Genomic DNA, 17,365 nt, shown 5'->3' with positions numbered 1-17,365 from the left:
TATTTCTTAGTTGTCCTGCCATGGCAAGCCAGGCAGTCAGTTGCATGCCATTTTCTGCTTTCACTGTTGGTTACTTCTTGCAACTCCATTTATTTCTCTCATGAGATTTTACTAGTTTCAAAGGATATTATTTGAAGTAGTCCAAGGAATTCTATCTATCCTTAGAGATATCTAATAATTAACCACCCCTCTTCTTACAGAGGTACTACCAATTCAGAACTGGAACCCAAGGTGGAGGCTAAGCAAAATTTGACTCTTGGAGCATGAAAATTCAGAGCCAGGAACTAAAGGCTAAAGCCCACTGTTTTCTTCAACAAACTAACACTACAAATTGAAGAATTAAGGAGTTAAATACCCCTACTATGGCAGAGAGAACAATCTTCATTTCATATGGGACAAAGAGCTGAGTCATTTTCAAAATCAATGCCCCCAGGATAGTAAAAAACTATCTGTACTTTTGGTGTTTTAATTTTGATAATTTTTCCACTGTCCTGAGATTTCACTGTTATCAAGTAACACTCTCAAATAGGAAAGAAATGAGTGTTAATTGCAGTGCTGGTTCCTGAATAGAGGACTCCGCCCCCACTCTCCCCCGCAATCAAACAATGGGGTGAGGAAGCATTCATCTCCGTGAACTAAGAGCCCAGCATGGCAATAGGGAAGATAAGGCAAAAAGGTAAGAAACTGAGGAAGTAAGTATACACCAAGATTGACAAAAAAAGACAAAGCTTTTTAGAAAAGCAAAGCCTGGGGCAGAAAGGGACAAATAACTTATCTCTGGCAGGGTCTCTGGCCACTAGCTGAAGTTACAGAAGGTTCTGAGGACAGAAAAGGAGTATCATTATATGTAAAATACAAAACATCCTTTCTCTAATACTGAGGAAGAAGGAGAAACTGGGAAGGGACAAAGACACGGCAGCCCACAAGGGTTGCTTGGGAAAAACTTATTCTAATAAAACTTTATTTTTTCAAACACAGCCACAGAGGCAGGACCTCATGTTTAATACACACAGACTTTTTTCTTTTAATATAAAACAAAGTTACCAAAATTTTCTTTTGTGTGGGTTTTAATCCCATTAGCACAGGGACTTTGGCAGCAGGTGGAAGTGTACATGGCAGCAGGGGCTGCTGCTGGGCAGTTACCAGGGGACAGGAGGATTGAGGAGGATGAAAGCACCAGTCTTACAGCAGCTTCAGTCACACATAGAAATACTCACCCATGGGTCAGCCAAACAACCCAACACATCACAGATGGAGACTTTCACCCAGCAATGCCCACTATAAATCTGGTACAAGGGTACGTATCCCTACATTAGGCAAACCCAATATGTGAAAAATCTAGTTTTACAAAGTAAAATCAATTGGAGGGGAGATTTTTTTTTTGTTGACAAAAACTGGCTTTCAGATGCTTTAAAATGGTGAACAACTTCCTTTAGTGTATTTAAAATACTTGGATCTAGGTTACACAAAATTTTTCAGGAATATATTCAGTAAAGCATAATCCATCTGCTCTTTAAAAGACTTGTCCTGGGGCAAGGCAGTGCTTCCAGCAGATTTCATAAAAACACTTTCAAGCTTTTCAATTTTAAATGATATTGTACCTATGGGCTTTTCCCCGCAATTGAATATACCCCCTAAGGCAATGAGAGCCAGGTCAAGGGTGCACATTACTGAATTTAACCCTCCTACATCACTAGCTGATATCTCCCTTCACAAGGAGACACCAGATGATTAAGCAGACAAGTCATCAATAGAAGAAAAGCACTCCCTAAGTACTGAGATAGGGATATGATGCTAAAAATGGTAGAAGTCTGGGCTAGAAGAAATTTTAACCTGAAGGAGAAAAGCAGGAAGAAACAAAAGCAGAAGGGAGAGAAACAAAGGACTGACAATTTCCAGCACTGTATTTCCCAGTCTTTATCAGGCTTGCACTCCCATCTACAGTCAGGACAGACTCAAGAAAAGTGAAACTGTCAGGTGTAGATGAAATCAGGTATGGATGGTGAAGAGACAGAAGGGAAAGAACCTTAGTAGTCATGCCCAGCTCAGCAAGGCCCTTTTAGCACCTACTATAGGATCCCTCAGATCCCAAGAGTCAGCATCTTTCACTGGTGTTACTATTATGGGAATGTGAGAAGCAGAAGAAATGGCAGGTTCAAACCCATATGAAGCCTCCAGAGATGAGGACCTAGAAAGACCCCTAGAACATCCTGGTAACTAAAGAGGAAACAGACATTCCCCCCCATACCTATAATAGGAAAGACAGGATGCTATATTAGATCCAGCCAAATACTGGACAAACTACCTACTTAGCAACTGTGGTAGCAGGTACAGCAGCAGAGAAAGGTGATACCCACTGGCACCAGCATAGCCCTTAAAAGCCTCACCACTACCAACAGGGCCTGATACTCTGGCTCAGGTCACTGGATAGAAAATAATACAAAACAAACAAACAAACAATCCCAGCTATTTGTCACAGGTTTTGCTTCAAAATCTACAGCCAATTAATTCCCTCGATAAGTCCCAACCTCCCTCCTATCTCCCAGGGCCAATTAGAAACAATAAAATTTCCTAGCTGGAGTTCAATGTCATCCAACACAGTCAATGCAACTCCCTCGTGGGGTCAAGCTCAGCAACTGGGACAGGCTAGGCTTGGGCCCCCACCCCCACCTGTCCTCCCCATCTGTTCTCAGACGTCTCTGATGTGGTGAGCTCACCCACGACGGCCGGGAGCCGCTGCCACTCCTCCTGCCACTTCGCTCATCAGCTCTTGGTGAAGGTGCAGGCCAGCGAGTCTTATCTGGAACAGGAAGGGTGCCTTCCCAAGCTTCCCTCTCCCAGACTGACGAAAGGGTGAGGGCGCAGGGGGAGGGAAGGTCAGAGAGAAAAGGTATCTGTGACATACGCCTGCCTTTCTCTAAGTAGAGAAAGGGAGAAATGAACATGCAGGGTTATCATAGTCACTGTCCCTCTTAAACCTCCCCTCCCCCACATTAACCAGTTGTGTGTACAGTGGAGGGCTGGGGAGCAGAATACTAAGACCATTCTGTTGGGGGATCAAAAGATTGGTTTTGATCAAACTGGGATATATATTCTTACCCCCAACAGCTGGTACTATCCCAGAGTTGGGAGGCTAATAGCACATTTTAGGACAATATAGATGTCCTATAGGGGACATCTCTGTGAGTCCACAAGTTTCGGGCAGCTCCCCTCAAAAGAACAAAATTTCACCCAAAATAGAAACATAGTGAACCAGAGGAAAAGTTGACCATATACCAGCACATGACCAGTTAGGAAAGAACAGATTTGGAAGGAGAGTGCCCTGATCAGGGTCCTCATTTCTCCCATTAAGAGATTTTCCCCTAATTTTTCATTAAAATTTGGGATCTTATATACCACTGATACCCCATGATACTCCAAGGTAGGCCAGCCACATTTTCCCTGGGTCTGCTCACACAAACACCCTCACACCCCCAACCCCACACACAGATCATCTGACATCTTGGGCAAATTCTAAGACCTGACAGATCCCCCAAGTCAAAGAAATTTGTGCACATCCCCACACAGAAACATGGGACCACAAAGCTCTCCTCTAGACTTCATCTCACTGCTCTCTTGATATCACACACAGTAGCTCTTCTCAGATTTTAGCTAAAGACTTTCAACAGAAGTTGAACTCTGTACCATCTGACCCCTTGCTCTCCCACAACCCAACTCAGCTCCTCTCATTGAGCTCTCGGGTCTGCACTGTGGAGCTTCGTGGTGCGTGCTGTTTCCCAGCTGCCCAGAACTGAAGCCCTCAACTCACCCCAGTTCCCAGGTTTAGTCTCTGGCCTGGAGGCCTCATCACTTGTTAGTAGACATGAAGTTTGCTTTCCCCCCAAGAAGCAGCTTCTCAGCTCTAGTTTTCCTCAATCAGATTCAAGTCCAGGTCCCCAAAGTCCTGCTGGCAGAGTGTCCTCTTGGTAAAAAGGGATCGGCCCCACCTCCTGGTCCCCTCTTCTTCCTCTTCGCTTTCACTCAGAACCTGGGAGTAGCCACCAACGGGGCTGCAGGAGGCAGAGAGGGGCGCAGGGCTACAGGCCATGAACCACGGTGGGGAGATGCTGTTGCCTTCCTGGGCTGTATCTATGAGACAGAGACCTCCTGAATACGGTTTCTGTCAAACAAACAACAAAAGTTAAGCATACAAAGGCAACATTGCCCTGTCCCTACCTCCCAACCTAGGAAATCCCAGAGCATGAGTACAAGTCATCAGTCTTCTGCTCTAATGGGCAAACAGCCCAGCTACTCAACAGTCTTTTATTTTCCTGCTCCTGTCTGAGCCACCTCCTCCCAAAAAAATGGAATAGATGAAAGGCTCTAAGTTTCAGAGCTCTTTAAAAGTACATAAGCATATGTGCCAAGCCTACCTATCCCAAAGTGCTCACTTATAGACTTGTTTCAGGTGTCCTAATGCTCAGTCATTTCAGTTGCTGCTATAAAAAGCCCTAGAAAGAGCTTTCCTACCTTTTCTTTTTTCACTTGAGAGAAAAGCTGCAAAGTGGAAGTGGTAAAACCTTGGGAATATGGGGAAAAATTATGCATTTTGGTTCTCTTACCACCAACATTCTTGGTGCAAACTGGGAAAGGGGAGTGGGAAGGGTTGGCAGAAGGAGGCAAAGAAGGAAAGTATACCAGAATGATCCACTTCAGGTACTTATCTCAATGGTATAATTTGCCCTGGGTTTTGCCAAACTCCTGGGACAGAAAGAGCTTAGAGAAGGATCTTAGAGAGCCCTCTGCCTCAGAGCTCTCTTTTGCTGCTTGGGGGGAAGGGGCTGACTCAAGGGTGGGAGCCGAGTAGATTCCCCCAAGCTCCCTTATCCCCGTCAGCCCCACCTGATTCATCTTATTGAAGTCCAGTGAGGGTCGAAGACGCCTGGGGTCATCATCATGGCGACGTTTGACCCCACCCTTTCGTGCATCCAGGTCACAAGGCTGCGATCGGCTTCGGGGAAGACCATGGGGTCGCCAGGTCAGCTCTGGGGAGGAGGAGGGGGAACTCCGGGCAGAGGGCAGGAACCGGCCTGCCTGTGGGATGAGGATGGGGGACAAGGAGAAGCGGCGCTGTGGAGGGAAAGGGGATAAGGGCTCATGATCACTCTCCCATGATCCACTGGGAGGGGATGCAGCACAGGGTCTTGGGGAATCATGATGGGTCAGGGCCAAACTGAAGAAAGGTGGACTGCAGGATCTGTTGGCCTTGACACACTGAAGAGAGGCACTCGGGGCTTGGAGGAACCTGAGGCTGGAAACCCGCTTTGGGGAGCTCTGGTGCGGTACCAGTGGCCCACCCACTCCTCCATTACTGCCTTGACGCTTGATAGGAGTCCACAACTTGGAAGGAACAGGCCGCCACACAGGCTGCCATCGAGACAGGTCCACAGGTACTGAGAGAGAGCGACAATGCCTCTTGGATGGTGGGGCAGGAGGGACAGGAACTTTCTCTGAGCCTGGAGACTCTGGGGAAAGGCCCTGGCAGAGGGGTTTCTCCTGTGGGGAGCCTCCCCGGCTTGGAGGTTTGAAGTGCAAACTCAGACTAGAATGGTGATAACTGAGACTAAGGCTGTCCTTGAGCCCTGCACAGGGACAGGGGGGCAGGCCCCTCCAGGAAGCACCTTCTGAAAGACATTAAGAAAACCAGATTTTAAATTATTCCTCCGAGTCTGCCAAACCAGGAAAATCCCACATGACTGCCTAATCAAAACCCTAAGAAATGAACTGAGTCTATGTGCACATTTCTGATCTCTCCCCTCCCTCAGTTTCAGGCATACACTGCATGCTTTATACCTTTCCCTATTGTTCCTCCCAAGGATACTGGCTGCAGAGCTGGGACAAAACCTTCTCCCACAGTACCTCTTCTTGGAAAATATCTGCCTCAGAGGCCAAGTCCAGCTAGTCCCCTTTAATATGGTCAGCCCATGAGCTTTTCTTATAGGGTACCTATCTTTACAGGGTCATTGCTAGCAAGAAACAGGACTCAATTCAAACCAACAAGCACTGGGAAAATACTAGTATCAAGGTGTTCTGCTGTCCAAGGGATACAAAACTAAAAGTCAAACACAGTCTCTGACCTCAAGGAGCACAAATTCTCTGGGAACGCCTTCCAGGTAGTATTTTCTTTGTTTCCCTGGCCACATTATCCAGGAAAAAGAGCAACAAAAGTGGGAGAATTCTAAACCTAGGCAAGCCAGCTCTGCAGAACAGGGCAAAGCTCCTCACATCCTTCAAAGTACTCCAGTAGGCAAGACAAATACTTGTTGAAATCCTTGAACTGCCCCTGAGACCCTTCAGTGTGTTTGGGTAGACTCAGCCAATGTCAGAAAAGAGTCTACACCTCTCGAAGTCAGCCACTAGTCCAGGGGTGGCCCTTGAGGCTGAAGGTTTCCCATCCCTGCCCTAATCAGTTATTATTGAATGTAGAAAATCATACAAAAACATAATGTGTGACAACACATCAAAAGTGACTCTTGATCTTACCGGAAACAAGCTGGAAAGGGTCTCCACAGGTAGAGACATCAGAATGATCAGGCAAAGGCTTAAAATTAAAGAAAGCAGAACAAGAAGTCAAGATACATTGAAGAATCTCTGACTAAGAGCCCAGCTAGCCTATATGGCTCAAAAAAATTTCACATGATACAAGAGTCTGGATATTGAACCAGACCATTTCCTTCCCACAAAGTAATTTACTCCTTCCTTCAATTTAGTCAAAACAAGCAAAAAAAATCTAACCAAAATTTTCACCCCCAAGTACATGGTTACAGCATTTCCCTCTCCTTAATGCTTCCCTTCCTACACCCATTTTCATCTAGATAATCTCCTATGGGTTCTTTCAATACAGAGATTGGAAGCATGCAGCATCAAGTGACGAACAAGACATTGGAAAAGCGTAATGGGGCATGTGGAGGGAAACTTTTTTTTTTTTTACCAGACTGATCCTGAAGCATGTGCATTTCAATTCTTCCAAACTCTGCTTCTGTAGTTGCTCAGTAATCAAAGTTATCATGATTCTGCCCAAGACCCACAACTTGAGCGGAGAAGTGGAATGTCTCCTTTGTCTTTTGTGACCTTTAATCACCTCACTTCAGAGTCACCTTCTGCCACTCCATCACCGTTCTAGCATCACCGGGACTTCCCACTGGATTCATGCCTGCTGAAATCTGCAAGGTACACAAGGACCAAGCTCCCTACTACCAATATTAGAGGATATGCACTTCTGGTCTATTATATTCCCATCTAAGTTAACTAAGCCTGCTTTTGTGTTACCTGACTAGACCGCAGTTCCAACACTGCCAAAAGTTATTTTAATCAACGTCTACTTTGGGAAAGCACTGGGGCACCCAAGTGGTCATTCCCATCTTGGTCTCTTGCTAGTATGTTTTCTTCAACCTTCAAATCAACAAATATGTATAAGACCTACTGGGTGCCTCTAGAGGTTTCTGGGGGAAATACAAAGTTTAGACAAAACAATTTCCTACCCTCACGGAACTTACAGTTTTGTAAGAAGGATGTGAAATATACAAATATAACAAACAATACAAAATAATACACTCAAGTTGTACAAAAAGTAACATGAGACCTCAGTGGGGTGCCAATTGCTGAGGGGTCAGTCACACTATGTCCAAAGTTCAATTTTGCTCAGTCAGATAGTAAGTTTGAATGTTTTCTTTCAAGGACAATGAAACCAGTGGCCAAGAAACTTCACCTGTAGTTCTTGACGAGAGAAGTGTTCTTTTCTAATGTGCCTAAACCACAGAGAAGTAGGATAAAATGTGTGGTTCTTGCGGAACAGAATTTTGCCCTGCATTAAATCTGAATTACTAAGTTATTGTTTTCTTTGATAGAATGATCATGTTTGAGAAATGCCTCCTAAAAATTTTGAATGAAAACCTAAAAAACTGGTGAGCAAAACAATTCCAATCCTACAGCTCTATATGACCTCATTCTACCAAATTTCAGGGTTGCTCTGGCTCCAAGGCTATCCTATATATACTGATAGTGAAGCAACTTCCTGATACGAGTCTGAAGGAACATGTATTTAACAGCAGGCTCCAAACCCACATCAGCTGTGGGACTTCTAGTGGACTGAAAAGATGTTAACTTACTCTGTCAATGGCTTCTGTTTATCCAATTTTAGGAATGACCTAGAGGGCAATATAATCCTTTGGAGTACATAACTTACTTTAATGGAAGAAGTTAAGGGCTACCGAGGTTTTAATACCAATTCCAACCTTACTGGCTATATGCTGTACAAATCTTGGGCAAATAACATCAGTTTCTCTGGGTCTCAGTTTCTTCATAATTAAAATGAGGGAGAAATAATAGTATACCGGTAATTAAGAGATAAAAGCAATTTGAGCTCTGTGAAACAACACACTCCATAAATCCAAGGAATCATTTCAGAGGAGTCCAGCAGGGTATCATCTCTCACTCTTCCTGTTCAATGCACCACAAAGCCTAGGGATGCTGGGAGTGATGACATCATTAGGATGCAGAAGGCAATCTGTTCTACCTTTCTGGCTGGACACCATTCACTCATTCATTCACTTGTGCCTGTGTACTCACATAAGTCTAAAAGGGCACTGTTTGTATATGACAAGTTCTGCTTTGTATGCGACTTTTTCCCTTCTGTAAAATGGGGAGAATATTCCTTAATCCATACCCATCTCATGGAAAGATAAGTTTCCTGAGACACTGGGAAAGTTCTCTATGCTCTTCAAAAAGAATAAAAAATAAAAAGCATTACAGAAATCCTATACACTGAGATTTCTCCTCAGCTGCTTCCCCTATATAGGCCCTTGTTACAGAAGATAAAACTCAAGCTACGTTATACTAAATGCTCTTGGTTTCTTAAAGCTGCCTTTTTGGAGATCCATCAATGGAAAAGGGTACCTAGTTGCATTCAGATACTAGGGACAGCCTTTGGAGGGTGAGGTAAACTCATTTTCAGGCTCTCAAGATTTGGGCCATAGGAAACTCCTAGTTTTTTTTCTCTCTAGAATCAAGAGGATGAAGAGGATAATTTCATATTTTCTGCATTTTAATTGCTGGGATGTGGTCATACACAAGTCATTGCAACAAGCCAACTACTACCTATCACATTAACTGACATTTTGGGCTCTACGTTTCTTAAAACAGAGTGGGGGGGGGGGGGAGGGAACCTGAAACAATTGAACCAAGATATAAAAAAGGCAACCTAGCTTGGAGAGGGCCAAACCTAAAGCATTAGAAGGCTTAGTCTTGGCTCCTTCATTACCTTATCTTCTAACTGCAGAATAAAGAAAGTCCTGAACCCACACTAAACAAGTTAAAACTTCTCAGCCTAATAACCGCCAAGGATCGAAGCCCTTTTGGGAGGAGGCATCTGGCTTGGCCTCTTAGGTACCCAGAAGACCCAACCCTCTTCCCCAATGGGGCACTGACATTTCCCCACTCCCCAAAGATCTAAGTGATCACTGATACTTGGGTCTCAGAAACAGAGTCAGAGCTGAAGAGCAGAAGTCTCCCTTGGGGGTAGATCTACTTAGTTCAATGGGACAGGCTGGCGGGAGATTTTCTGGGGACTCCAGGCCTTCTCCCTCCATCACAACGCCCCCACCCCCACCCCCAGCTTGGGGTTAGAGTATGAATAAAAACAACGGCGGGGGAGGGGTTCCTTTCTCCAAGGCCCTGGTGGTGCCTGGGGTGGGTGGGTGTGATGGATGCTGCCCACCCCTTCTCCACCCACAATTAAGACTACACACTACCCCCTCCATCCCTGGGTTGCCGCTACCTTAACCACGGGAGGGGCAAGAGGTGACCTATGACCCTGTGGGGGTGGGGGCGGATGACGTCAGAGGAGCCGCTACCCGCCCCCTAACGCCAGCCTTCTGGCCCAGGACCCGGGCCCGTAAAGGAGTTTGGGGGGGGGGGGGGGGGAAGATGTCTGGGGACACGGTGCTCTAGCGGCCCCCTCCCCCACCAGTCCTGGGCTCCCCGCAACGGGGCGGCCTGCAAAGCCAGGCCGTGAGGAGGGACTAGCTGGGAAAGGAAGGAGGAAGGGAGGGGCAGCTGAGGTCTCCGCCCCAGGGCCCAGCGCCACCTGCCCCCAGGGCCCGCCCGCCCGCTACGTACCGCAGCTCGGTCCCCTTCCCAGGGCCGCAGCCGGAGCAGCTCTGAGCTCGCCACTTGCCCCACGGCGCCCTTAAATAACGCCGGAGCGAACCAATCGTCCCCCTGCCAGAGAGGGGGGGGTAGCTTCCCCACTCCCAGGACTTGCCCCGAAGCCCCGTGCGAGGGCCAGAATTCCTGGGGTTTCCTCTCCCTCCCCCAAAAACTGCTGGTAATCAGTAGCGTCCGTGATGGAAAAGGTGCAACACTTGCTCCTCTCGATGTACCTCGCCTCAAAGGGGTCTTGCTCCCCACTAGGTTCCCCTACCGAATTGCGGAAGGTGGAAGGGACCGGCTCTAGGCTGAACTAACTTCGGGCCAGTGGGGAGAATAGACAGAGGTAAACAAACTCAGGCCCTCTCTCTACAGTTCCTGCTCCAGTCTGACTAAGACGCCTTCTCTGACCTTGACCTCTAGCAGAACAAGCCTCGCACCCCGGTGTTCGTTTTTCTATTTCTCCCTATACTGCCACTGCTTTGAAAAAAACCCCTCTTCCCTGCCACTGAGGACTCGTCTGCGACCCAGGGGCAGATGGGAGGTGTAGTCCAATGCTGGCCAGACTTGGGGCCTGCTTGAATAGGGTTCCAGAACAACGGGCAGCAGGAAAGGCTGAGGGGCAGGGGGGGCGAATTCCCGATCTGGATCCCAGGACCTTAGCCCCATCCCCAGCCCTTTCTTCTTTCTCCCGAAGTCGCGCCTGCACGTCCATTACTACACTCAGTGGGCCTGGGCCCCTTCTCTTCTTCCATCAACGCCCCCCATCCCCCGCCCTTCCAGTCACAGCAGGATGAGGTAATTGGATTGTGATTATGACATCATAATAAGCTCAGCTCTTTTCCTCCTCCCTCCCCCACCCCCAATGTATTCTAGAGGAAGCGCCCTCAGGACTCCTCTATCAAACCCCGCTTTTCATTCTTTGTGTAGAAGTGGTCAGACCCTCGCAAAGACCTTCTTTGTCCATAAAGCAGGAGTGGTCAGTGAGAGGAAAGGGCTATTCTTTCACCAAAGCCACAGGATTTCAGTCTGAAGTAACTGCACAAGTTACGAGTAAAACTCATCCCCCCCAAGAAAGACCTAGATGAAAGAGGCTAAAATAGAGGAAAACAGGGACAGAGACTTGAGAATGAATGCCAAGGGAAATAAATGAATCCACAGTCATGCCATCAGAGAGGCAAAGGGGTAGAGAAGTGATTTTAACCCAAATTTGAGCCAGTGGAGAAGGGCTTTCTTATTGCAGGCTGGCAAGTTTGTAAAACAGGGAAGGAACAGGAAAGAAGAAAAAAAAGAGTAAGGCAGGACACTAAGCTAAATAGGGGGCATTTTCTTCATCAAGGGTCAATGAGGGTCTTGCCCCAGAAAGCTGGGCAGCCTCCCTGCCCAATTTCCTAAAGGCCTTGTCTTCTCAGCACACTCCACATGCCCCAACACTGAAAGTGGTAGGTGGCTTCCATCTCCCAAGCAGTATAGCCAGTGACAGGGAGCTTCCAGCTGGAGACAGGGAAGTGAGGTGATAAGAGCCAAGATGTCAAACTGAAAAGAGAGAGGGGAAAGGGCCCATTTTCAAGAGGTAGGTAGACAATAGCTATCTATCCTCCCTGTTTTTCTCAGAGGTAGCTTAGCTTGGAGGGAATAGTACTCATTAGGATCTTCATTATGCCCCTTTTCCCCACTCCTAGAGAATAACCGCAAACATTTTACAACAGAAAGTAAAACCCTGGTAAGGATCAGACTGTGAAGTATTAAACAGACAATTCTTCCTAAAGTTTAAGGTAGTACGCTTGTAGATAATGTAACTTTATGGGGCAGAGGCTAAAATTAGGGCTCTGAGATACTTGCTTTCTCCCACCACACTTGTTTAATTTCCATATTTAAGCTTTCTGATCAATATATCATTGACTTGTTTGCATAAAAAGAAAACTCTACTCGTTCCAATTCCCAGTTAACTATCCCAACCCCAGTTTATCTAGTATGTATACACCTGTTTTGAACTCAGCCTTAATTCAGCCATTATGAAGTAATATTTTATTTATTATAAATTATTATATAAAATTATCATATATTATTAATTATTATATGTAATATGTAATACACAACATGTATTATAAATTATTATAAATAAAATGATTTATTTGTTCATTATGAAATATACCCACACCCTGAAAGACAACTCTTTTGATACTGTTCCTATGAACCTACCTGGGTTCTCATTTGGTCTTGATTTAGATTCCACAGGGGAGTCAGAACACTGAGCCAGCCTTTCAAGAAGTCATCTGAAGATCCTGAATCCATGCTCCCTGAAATATTCTCCACTCCCTGCCTAGCAAAGGTATATTTATTTAGGAGAAGAAACAAAGGCAGAATGAACCAGGACCAATGCAGACCCATTTTTTATATAGGTAGCTGTTCTCAGAACTGGGAGCAAGAAAAAGGTTTAGATTAGTCTAGGGTTCAGGTATCATTACAATGACTCCATTAAGAAACTTTGGCCCTTGTCCTTTCTCTTATACCCTAGCTTTTGTCAAAGGAAGAGAAGGTTTAGAACTCAAATCCCACAACTCACTGTAGCCAGGTACAAGAACACATATCATTCTCTTTGAACAGCAAAGGCTGACTGGGAGGATCCCAAGCATGTAGGGCTCGTCGCCATTGCCTGATCTGGGCATCCCAGGAACGTCGGCTGTACCTTCGGCTTTTGTCAGGTGTTTGAGGGTGAAGTCCTGACTGCCGTGTTGCCCTAGAGATAAAATGAACATCTTAAATTATGGTCAAAGACACCTATAAATAGATGGAAGAGGCTTAGTGCTCCTGTGTTATTGGCATGACTGAGAATCAGCCTAGTTGAAGAAAGAATTCTTCAGCATTGTTGGACATAGTTCATTAATTGTTTGCAGGTATCAGAGACTAACTTTAGAACAATGTTCATAGGCTCACAGATTTAAAGCTGAAAGGTACACCTCAGAGACTGCTTAGACCAAATCCCTCATTTTATAGCTGATAAAACTGAGACTGAGCTTTGGAACTTTGCAGTAGCTATATCCCATCCCTAGAATGCACTCCTACCTCACCACTACCTCACAGAATCCTTAATTTCCTTCAAAGCAAAGGTCAAAGTCCACCTTTTACATGAAGTTTTTATGCCCTTCAGCTCCCCCCGCTAAAAAAAAAAATTACCTTGTATACTTTTGTGTACAGGTTGTCTTCAGAACATAAGGGCCTTGACGGAAGGTACTATTTCATTTCTACCTAACATATAGTAGACACTTAATAAATACTTGCATATTAAATGACTTGTACACAAGACCACATGAGTTACAGTAAATAAGGCTAGAATTTGAGCTCAGGTCCTCTGACTCAAAATTCCCCACTCTTTCTATTATACCATGCTACTTGCAAAGTTGAACCCCTCTAAAATGCCTTCCCTTACTGACGAATAACAGTGTACTGACTCATGTTCAAAGTCTAAGAGAAGAGACAGAATAAGTCCAGGAAAGTTTAGCCTAATATTTTTAAATAGAAGATTCTATTTATAAAGATGCAGAAAGGCAAGTGATGAGAAGGTTTAGGAAGACAAGGTAGCCATTAACAAGATCAGAACAAGTATTATAGACCATGTAGAATGCTTAAAGATGTTTAGAAAATAGCAAGATTAATTGATAGGCTTCCTAATTTTTCTTAAGGCATTCTAATATGAATATCAAGGTGACTTGGTATTAATTGATAACAATTGATGGTAAAAGATATTTTCAGTTCTTCAAAGGATAAATGTTGTCCATCCCCAAACCCTCTGCTCTTACTTAGGGACTTGCTGTGAGAAGCACTGGTAACCAGCTGTTCGTTTCCCATAGTCTATCTGCTTTTGTCTCCTTCGAAGAACAATCTCATCTGTTTCTACATCCTGCCTGTGGAGAAATAAATGTCCTATCAATAAATAGCTATGAAAAACATAAAATGTTCTTAAACATCTCTTTACACTGCGGCCATCTCACTCCATCTGCCAGACTCCATAACTCACCTGCACCTTCTGCAGCTGTTCTCTGTGCTGACTCCCACACTCACCATCTTCACTCCAGAGGAAGAATTCCCAAGCCCAAGCATGTTCTTATCGGTTCTATAAGTAAAGAAGGTATCAGAATGACTAGGTGATTGCTGTGCTTTTTCCAAAGAAACACATCCTTCATCTGGATCCTGGACAGCCAGATTGAATTAGTGTCCACATCTCTAAAACACCCTCCACAATCCTCAGAGCTTCAATAAATAGCAAACGAACTTACATTGGACTTTTATTAAGCACCTACTGTTTGCAGGTCCTGGGGGAGATCGAGCTCAGATAAGACACACTCTCTTCCTTTCAGGATGTTTTTTTTAACTACAGTCTGGTAGGACAGAGGTAGTCAGTCATTCACGATACCATACGTGCTTAGAGCACGGAAAGGTGCAAAAAGGAGAGGTCAGGCTACAATAGTTGAAACTGGACAGCAGCAGGAAAAGCCCTTCGTTCCCCTACTCCTTTCCAAGGAAGGAATGGAGAACCTGCACACCCCAATACACACCTCTCTCTCCTCAATTCCAGAGTTTCTAAAGGCAGATTCTCCATTTCATCGCATCACCTCTCAGAGCACTAAGGTGAGGAGTCGGTGCATTAGCTAAGGCGAAAAGGAAGGTAGGGGGAATAAAACAGCCCAGAAACCCTCACCTGCACTCACCAGGTTTTTCAAATTCACCATTCAAAAGAAATAAGCTGGTGAGGGCGGGGCGAGAGGGAGCGAAGGGAGGGGGTGAGGGGGGTGGAGATTTAAATCTCCCGGGTGGAAGGCGTGGGAAGGGCGAGGTCCGGGCGGACGGGATGAATGGCCAAAGCATGAGCCAATCATGTATCCGATTTTCCCCGGAAGGCGGAGTTTAGCTCGGGTTTCGCCGTAACCTCGTAGCCAATCCGCCGCCGACTCGCGCTTGCTCGGAAGATTCGCCCAATCCCGAGTCCCGCCCATCTCTTTGAGTTTGGGTCCTGCCTAGCAGCAGGTGACGCCACAGCGAGCGGGTCTACAGACTAGATTAGATTGGCTGAGGCGCGCGTGGTGGGGCGGGGAGGGAGGGTGGGATTCGCTGGGAAGACTCACGGCCATTGGTCAGGAGGCGTCTGGGGGTGGGACTTCTAGGAGGTGCTCGGCGATTGGCCGGGAGGCTCCTCGCGCAGCTCTGGGGGCAGGCGGAAGGTTTGAACTTTCTAGGTGTGGCGAGCTGTTGGGCTGCGTCCTGACTTATAGCTCCCGGTCCTACCCTGGAGGTCCCGGGGAGTAGAGGCACGGATCCGGCGCACGCTCCTGTCTGCTACCTCCTGCCAGAATTGTCCTTCTTTGTACATCCGCCACAATTTCCCCCCTACACGCCCTCCTATCCCCGGAGTTAAGCAGGTATGTTTGCCTGGTCTCGATCCTAGCTTTAGGAACCGAAAGGGATCTGTAAGATTCCCTGATCTATCCCTCGTTTTACCGGGGGAAGACCTCGGTGCCCTGGTCTGGAAAATGGGAACTGTACTTGCTTACCTCCCTCGCGGGATAGTCAGGATTAAACAGCACTAGGTAAAGCACTATCTATTTAAGCGTGAGCGGCTACTGTCAATACCTGGTTCATTTCTCTCATATTTTATTTCAATCACTGGTTTATACCTCATCACCTCCGCTTAGGAATATATCACCTCCCTTCCCTGGGAGACATCACTATAACAAGCCCGCACATCCAAGTTCCTGGTGAATGTGTATAAATCTACATGTAATTTAATGATATGGGCAGCAGGCTGCGTTCCCTCACTTATTCGAGCAAGAGGAGTTGCATTTTCTCAGTCCTTCAGTAGGTCATTATAATTATTCATTTTATGGTTTTGTTACTTTAAATTTATGTTGTTAAATTCATTGTGAGTATGTTATTTTCCTAGTACTGCTTATTTCATTCTAAATAGTTTCTCACGAATCTTCGAAGGCTTCTCTGAATTCTTAATACATTGTTTCTTATGGTGCACTCATATATTCATGTACTTCTTTGTTTAACCAGCACTCCATCCTCTGGTTTTAGTCAGAAACCTCAATCTATTACATCAGGATAACATACCTGTCCTCATAAGTGAGATTAAATGCATATAAGTAAATACACGTGGCTAATGTCCTAAAGTACTAACTAAAGTGAACTAAGAGAGAGGGAAAAGGATTTTTCCAATGACGAAGTTGGTGGCTTTATTGGCCAGGAGCACCTTTAGAGAGCTAAACAATAAGAGAATGTATAGTATATCAGAAAAGCAAGTATGAAAGAATAAATGTCAACGATCAAACTTTTTGTTATATAATTTTGATAAATTTGTGCGAACAGCCTCCTAATGGATGTTACTTCCCACCACCCACCTTTATTCTAACCTTTTGAAAGGTGTAGCTGTGTTTTGACATTACAATGTATAATCATGTATTTGTTTTGTGTAACCATTGGTCTCCAGCAGTAGAAACTAACTTTCTATTTCACCTGTAGAAAGTGAAGGTAAAAACTTAAGGGGTGGGACAGGGCAGGGAAGGGCCCCTAGAATGCAGTTGAACAAAACTAATGTATCAATCAAACCTGACACCATATGTATTCAATATTCTTACACCCACGGTCCCCCATTGTGGTATGAGCAACACCTGTTTTATATAGGCTGAGCTAATTGGGGAAACCATTCTGGAGATTATCATTAGTCTGGCTTCTTAGCCGTCTGGGGCCCAGCCAATGGGGAGCTGGTATGGAAGATTTTTAGTGGAATTCCTATTTTTCAGGGCCTGTGGTTTCCTTTTTGTGAAAGGTTGTTGGGTGGATTACCATCTTTTTTAAACCTTAGGAACTGTATCCTTTTTAACTTTTGCCTTTAATCATTTATATTGTATTTTATGATTAGATAATATCTTCCAATTCTAAGCCTAAATCACTGGGCTGGCTCAGAACATCAGCCCCTTCTAAGAAGGGAGAGAGGTGTATTTTTTCTTATCTCTTGACCAAACTTGATTAGTACAATTACACAATCTTCCATTCACCAGCCCGTTTGTTTTTACAGAGGGGAAATCTGAGGCTCGGTGAAGGGATGTGACTTGTGCCCAAGATCATAAGTATAGTAAATAACAGGCAGTAAATAGTAATTTGATTCCAAATTCAAATTTTT

The 17,365-nt window shown here is 45.2% G+C and overlaps 3 protein-coding genes across 7 annotated transcripts in view; 1 reads left to right on the top strand and 2 right to left on the bottom strand.

Annotated features, from left to right (window-relative positions):
• Positions 1 to 3,019: 3,019 nt before the first annotated feature.
• Positions 3,020 to 10,658, bottom strand: FAM53C (family with sequence similarity 53 member C). The gene is made up of 5 exons (XM_072630406.1): positions 10,156 to 10,658; positions 6,971 to 7,202; positions 6,523 to 6,580; positions 4,882 to 5,663; positions 3,020 to 4,159 (listed from the first exon to the last, which is right to left on the bottom strand). The coding sequence occupies exons 2-5, from the start codon at positions 7,046 to 7,048 to the stop codon at positions 3,902 to 3,904; spliced, it is 1,176 nt and encodes a 391-aa protein (XP_072486507.1). The 5' UTR covers positions 7,049 to 7,202; positions 10,156 to 10,658; the 3' UTR covers positions 3,020 to 3,901.
• A 511-nt stretch (positions 10,659 to 11,169) lies between these two features.
• LOC140518337 (oocyte-specific histone RNA stem-loop-binding protein 2-like) lies at positions 11,170 to 15,013 on the bottom strand. Of its 3 annotated transcripts, XM_072630413.1 has the most exons (7): positions 14,895 to 14,963; positions 14,742 to 14,809; positions 14,204 to 14,299; positions 13,986 to 14,090; positions 12,752 to 12,925; positions 12,388 to 12,508; positions 11,170 to 11,721 (listed from the first exon to the last, which is right to left on the bottom strand). In XM_072630413.1, the coding sequence occupies exons 2-7, from the start codon at positions 14,783 to 14,785 to the stop codon at positions 11,527 to 11,529; spliced, it is 735 nt and encodes a 244-aa protein (XP_072486514.1). In that variant the 5' UTR covers positions 14,786 to 14,809; positions 14,895 to 14,963; the 3' UTR covers positions 11,170 to 11,526. The 3 variants fall into 3 exon arrangements, with proteins under 3 accessions (XP_072486514.1, XP_072486515.1, XP_072486513.1); XM_072630414.1 differs by lacking the exon at positions 14,742 to 14,809 and having other exon boundaries at positions 14,895 to 15,013; XM_072630412.1 differs by having other exon boundaries at positions 14,742 to 14,961.
• CDC25C (cell division cycle 25C) overlaps positions 12,446 to 17,365 on the top strand; it is a 46,744-nt gene continuing 41,824 nt past the window's right edge. Inside the window, exons 1-2 of one of the 3 annotated variants that reach the window (XM_072630404.1) lie at positions 12,446 to 12,517; positions 14,762 to 14,814. The gene's annotated coding sequence lies outside the window, so the exon portion shown is untranslated. Of the gene's footprint in view, positions 12,518 to 14,761; positions 14,815 to 15,336; positions 15,603 to 17,365 lie in introns of those variants that run through there. The other 2 variants (XM_072630403.1, XM_072630405.1) reach the window with 2 other exon arrangements.

Source organism: Notamacropus eugenii, chromosome 1, assembly GCF_028372415.1.
Source record: "Notamacropus eugenii isolate mMacEug1 chromosome 1, mMacEug1.pri_v2, whole genome shotgun sequence".
Lineage (NCBI taxonomy): Eukaryota > Metazoa > Chordata > Mammalia > Diprotodontia > Macropodidae > Notamacropus > Notamacropus eugenii.
This window is presented reverse-complemented; position numbering and strand designations above follow the sequence as displayed.

Bases quoted from the DNA above. Each gene is read 5' to 3' on its own strand.
- FAM53C (XM_072630406.1), bottom strand. From the start codon at position 7,048: ATGATAACTTTGATTACTGAGCAACTACAGAAGCAGAGTTTGGAAGAA. The intron at 5,664-6,522 runs GTAAGATCAAGA...AATGTCTTTCAG, and splicing joins CCCTTTCCAGCTTGTTTCCG to AAGGTGCTTCCTGGAGGGGC. The intron at 4,160-4,881 runs GTGGGGCTGACG...TTTGTTTGACAG, and splicing joins ACTTCAATAAGATGAATCAG to AAACCGTATTCAGGAGGTCT.
- LOC140518337 (XM_072630413.1), bottom strand. From the start codon at position 14,785: ATGGAGAATCTGCCTTTAGAAACTCTGGAATTGAGGAGAGAGAG. The intron at 14,300-14,741 runs GTGTGTATTGGG...CTTTACTTATAG, and splicing joins CTGGAATTGAGGAGAGAGAG to AACCGATAAGAACATGCTTG. The intron at 14,091-14,203 runs GTGAGTTATGGA...ATTTCTCCACAG, and splicing joins AACAGCTGCAGAAGGTGCAG to GCAGGATGTAGAAACAGATG.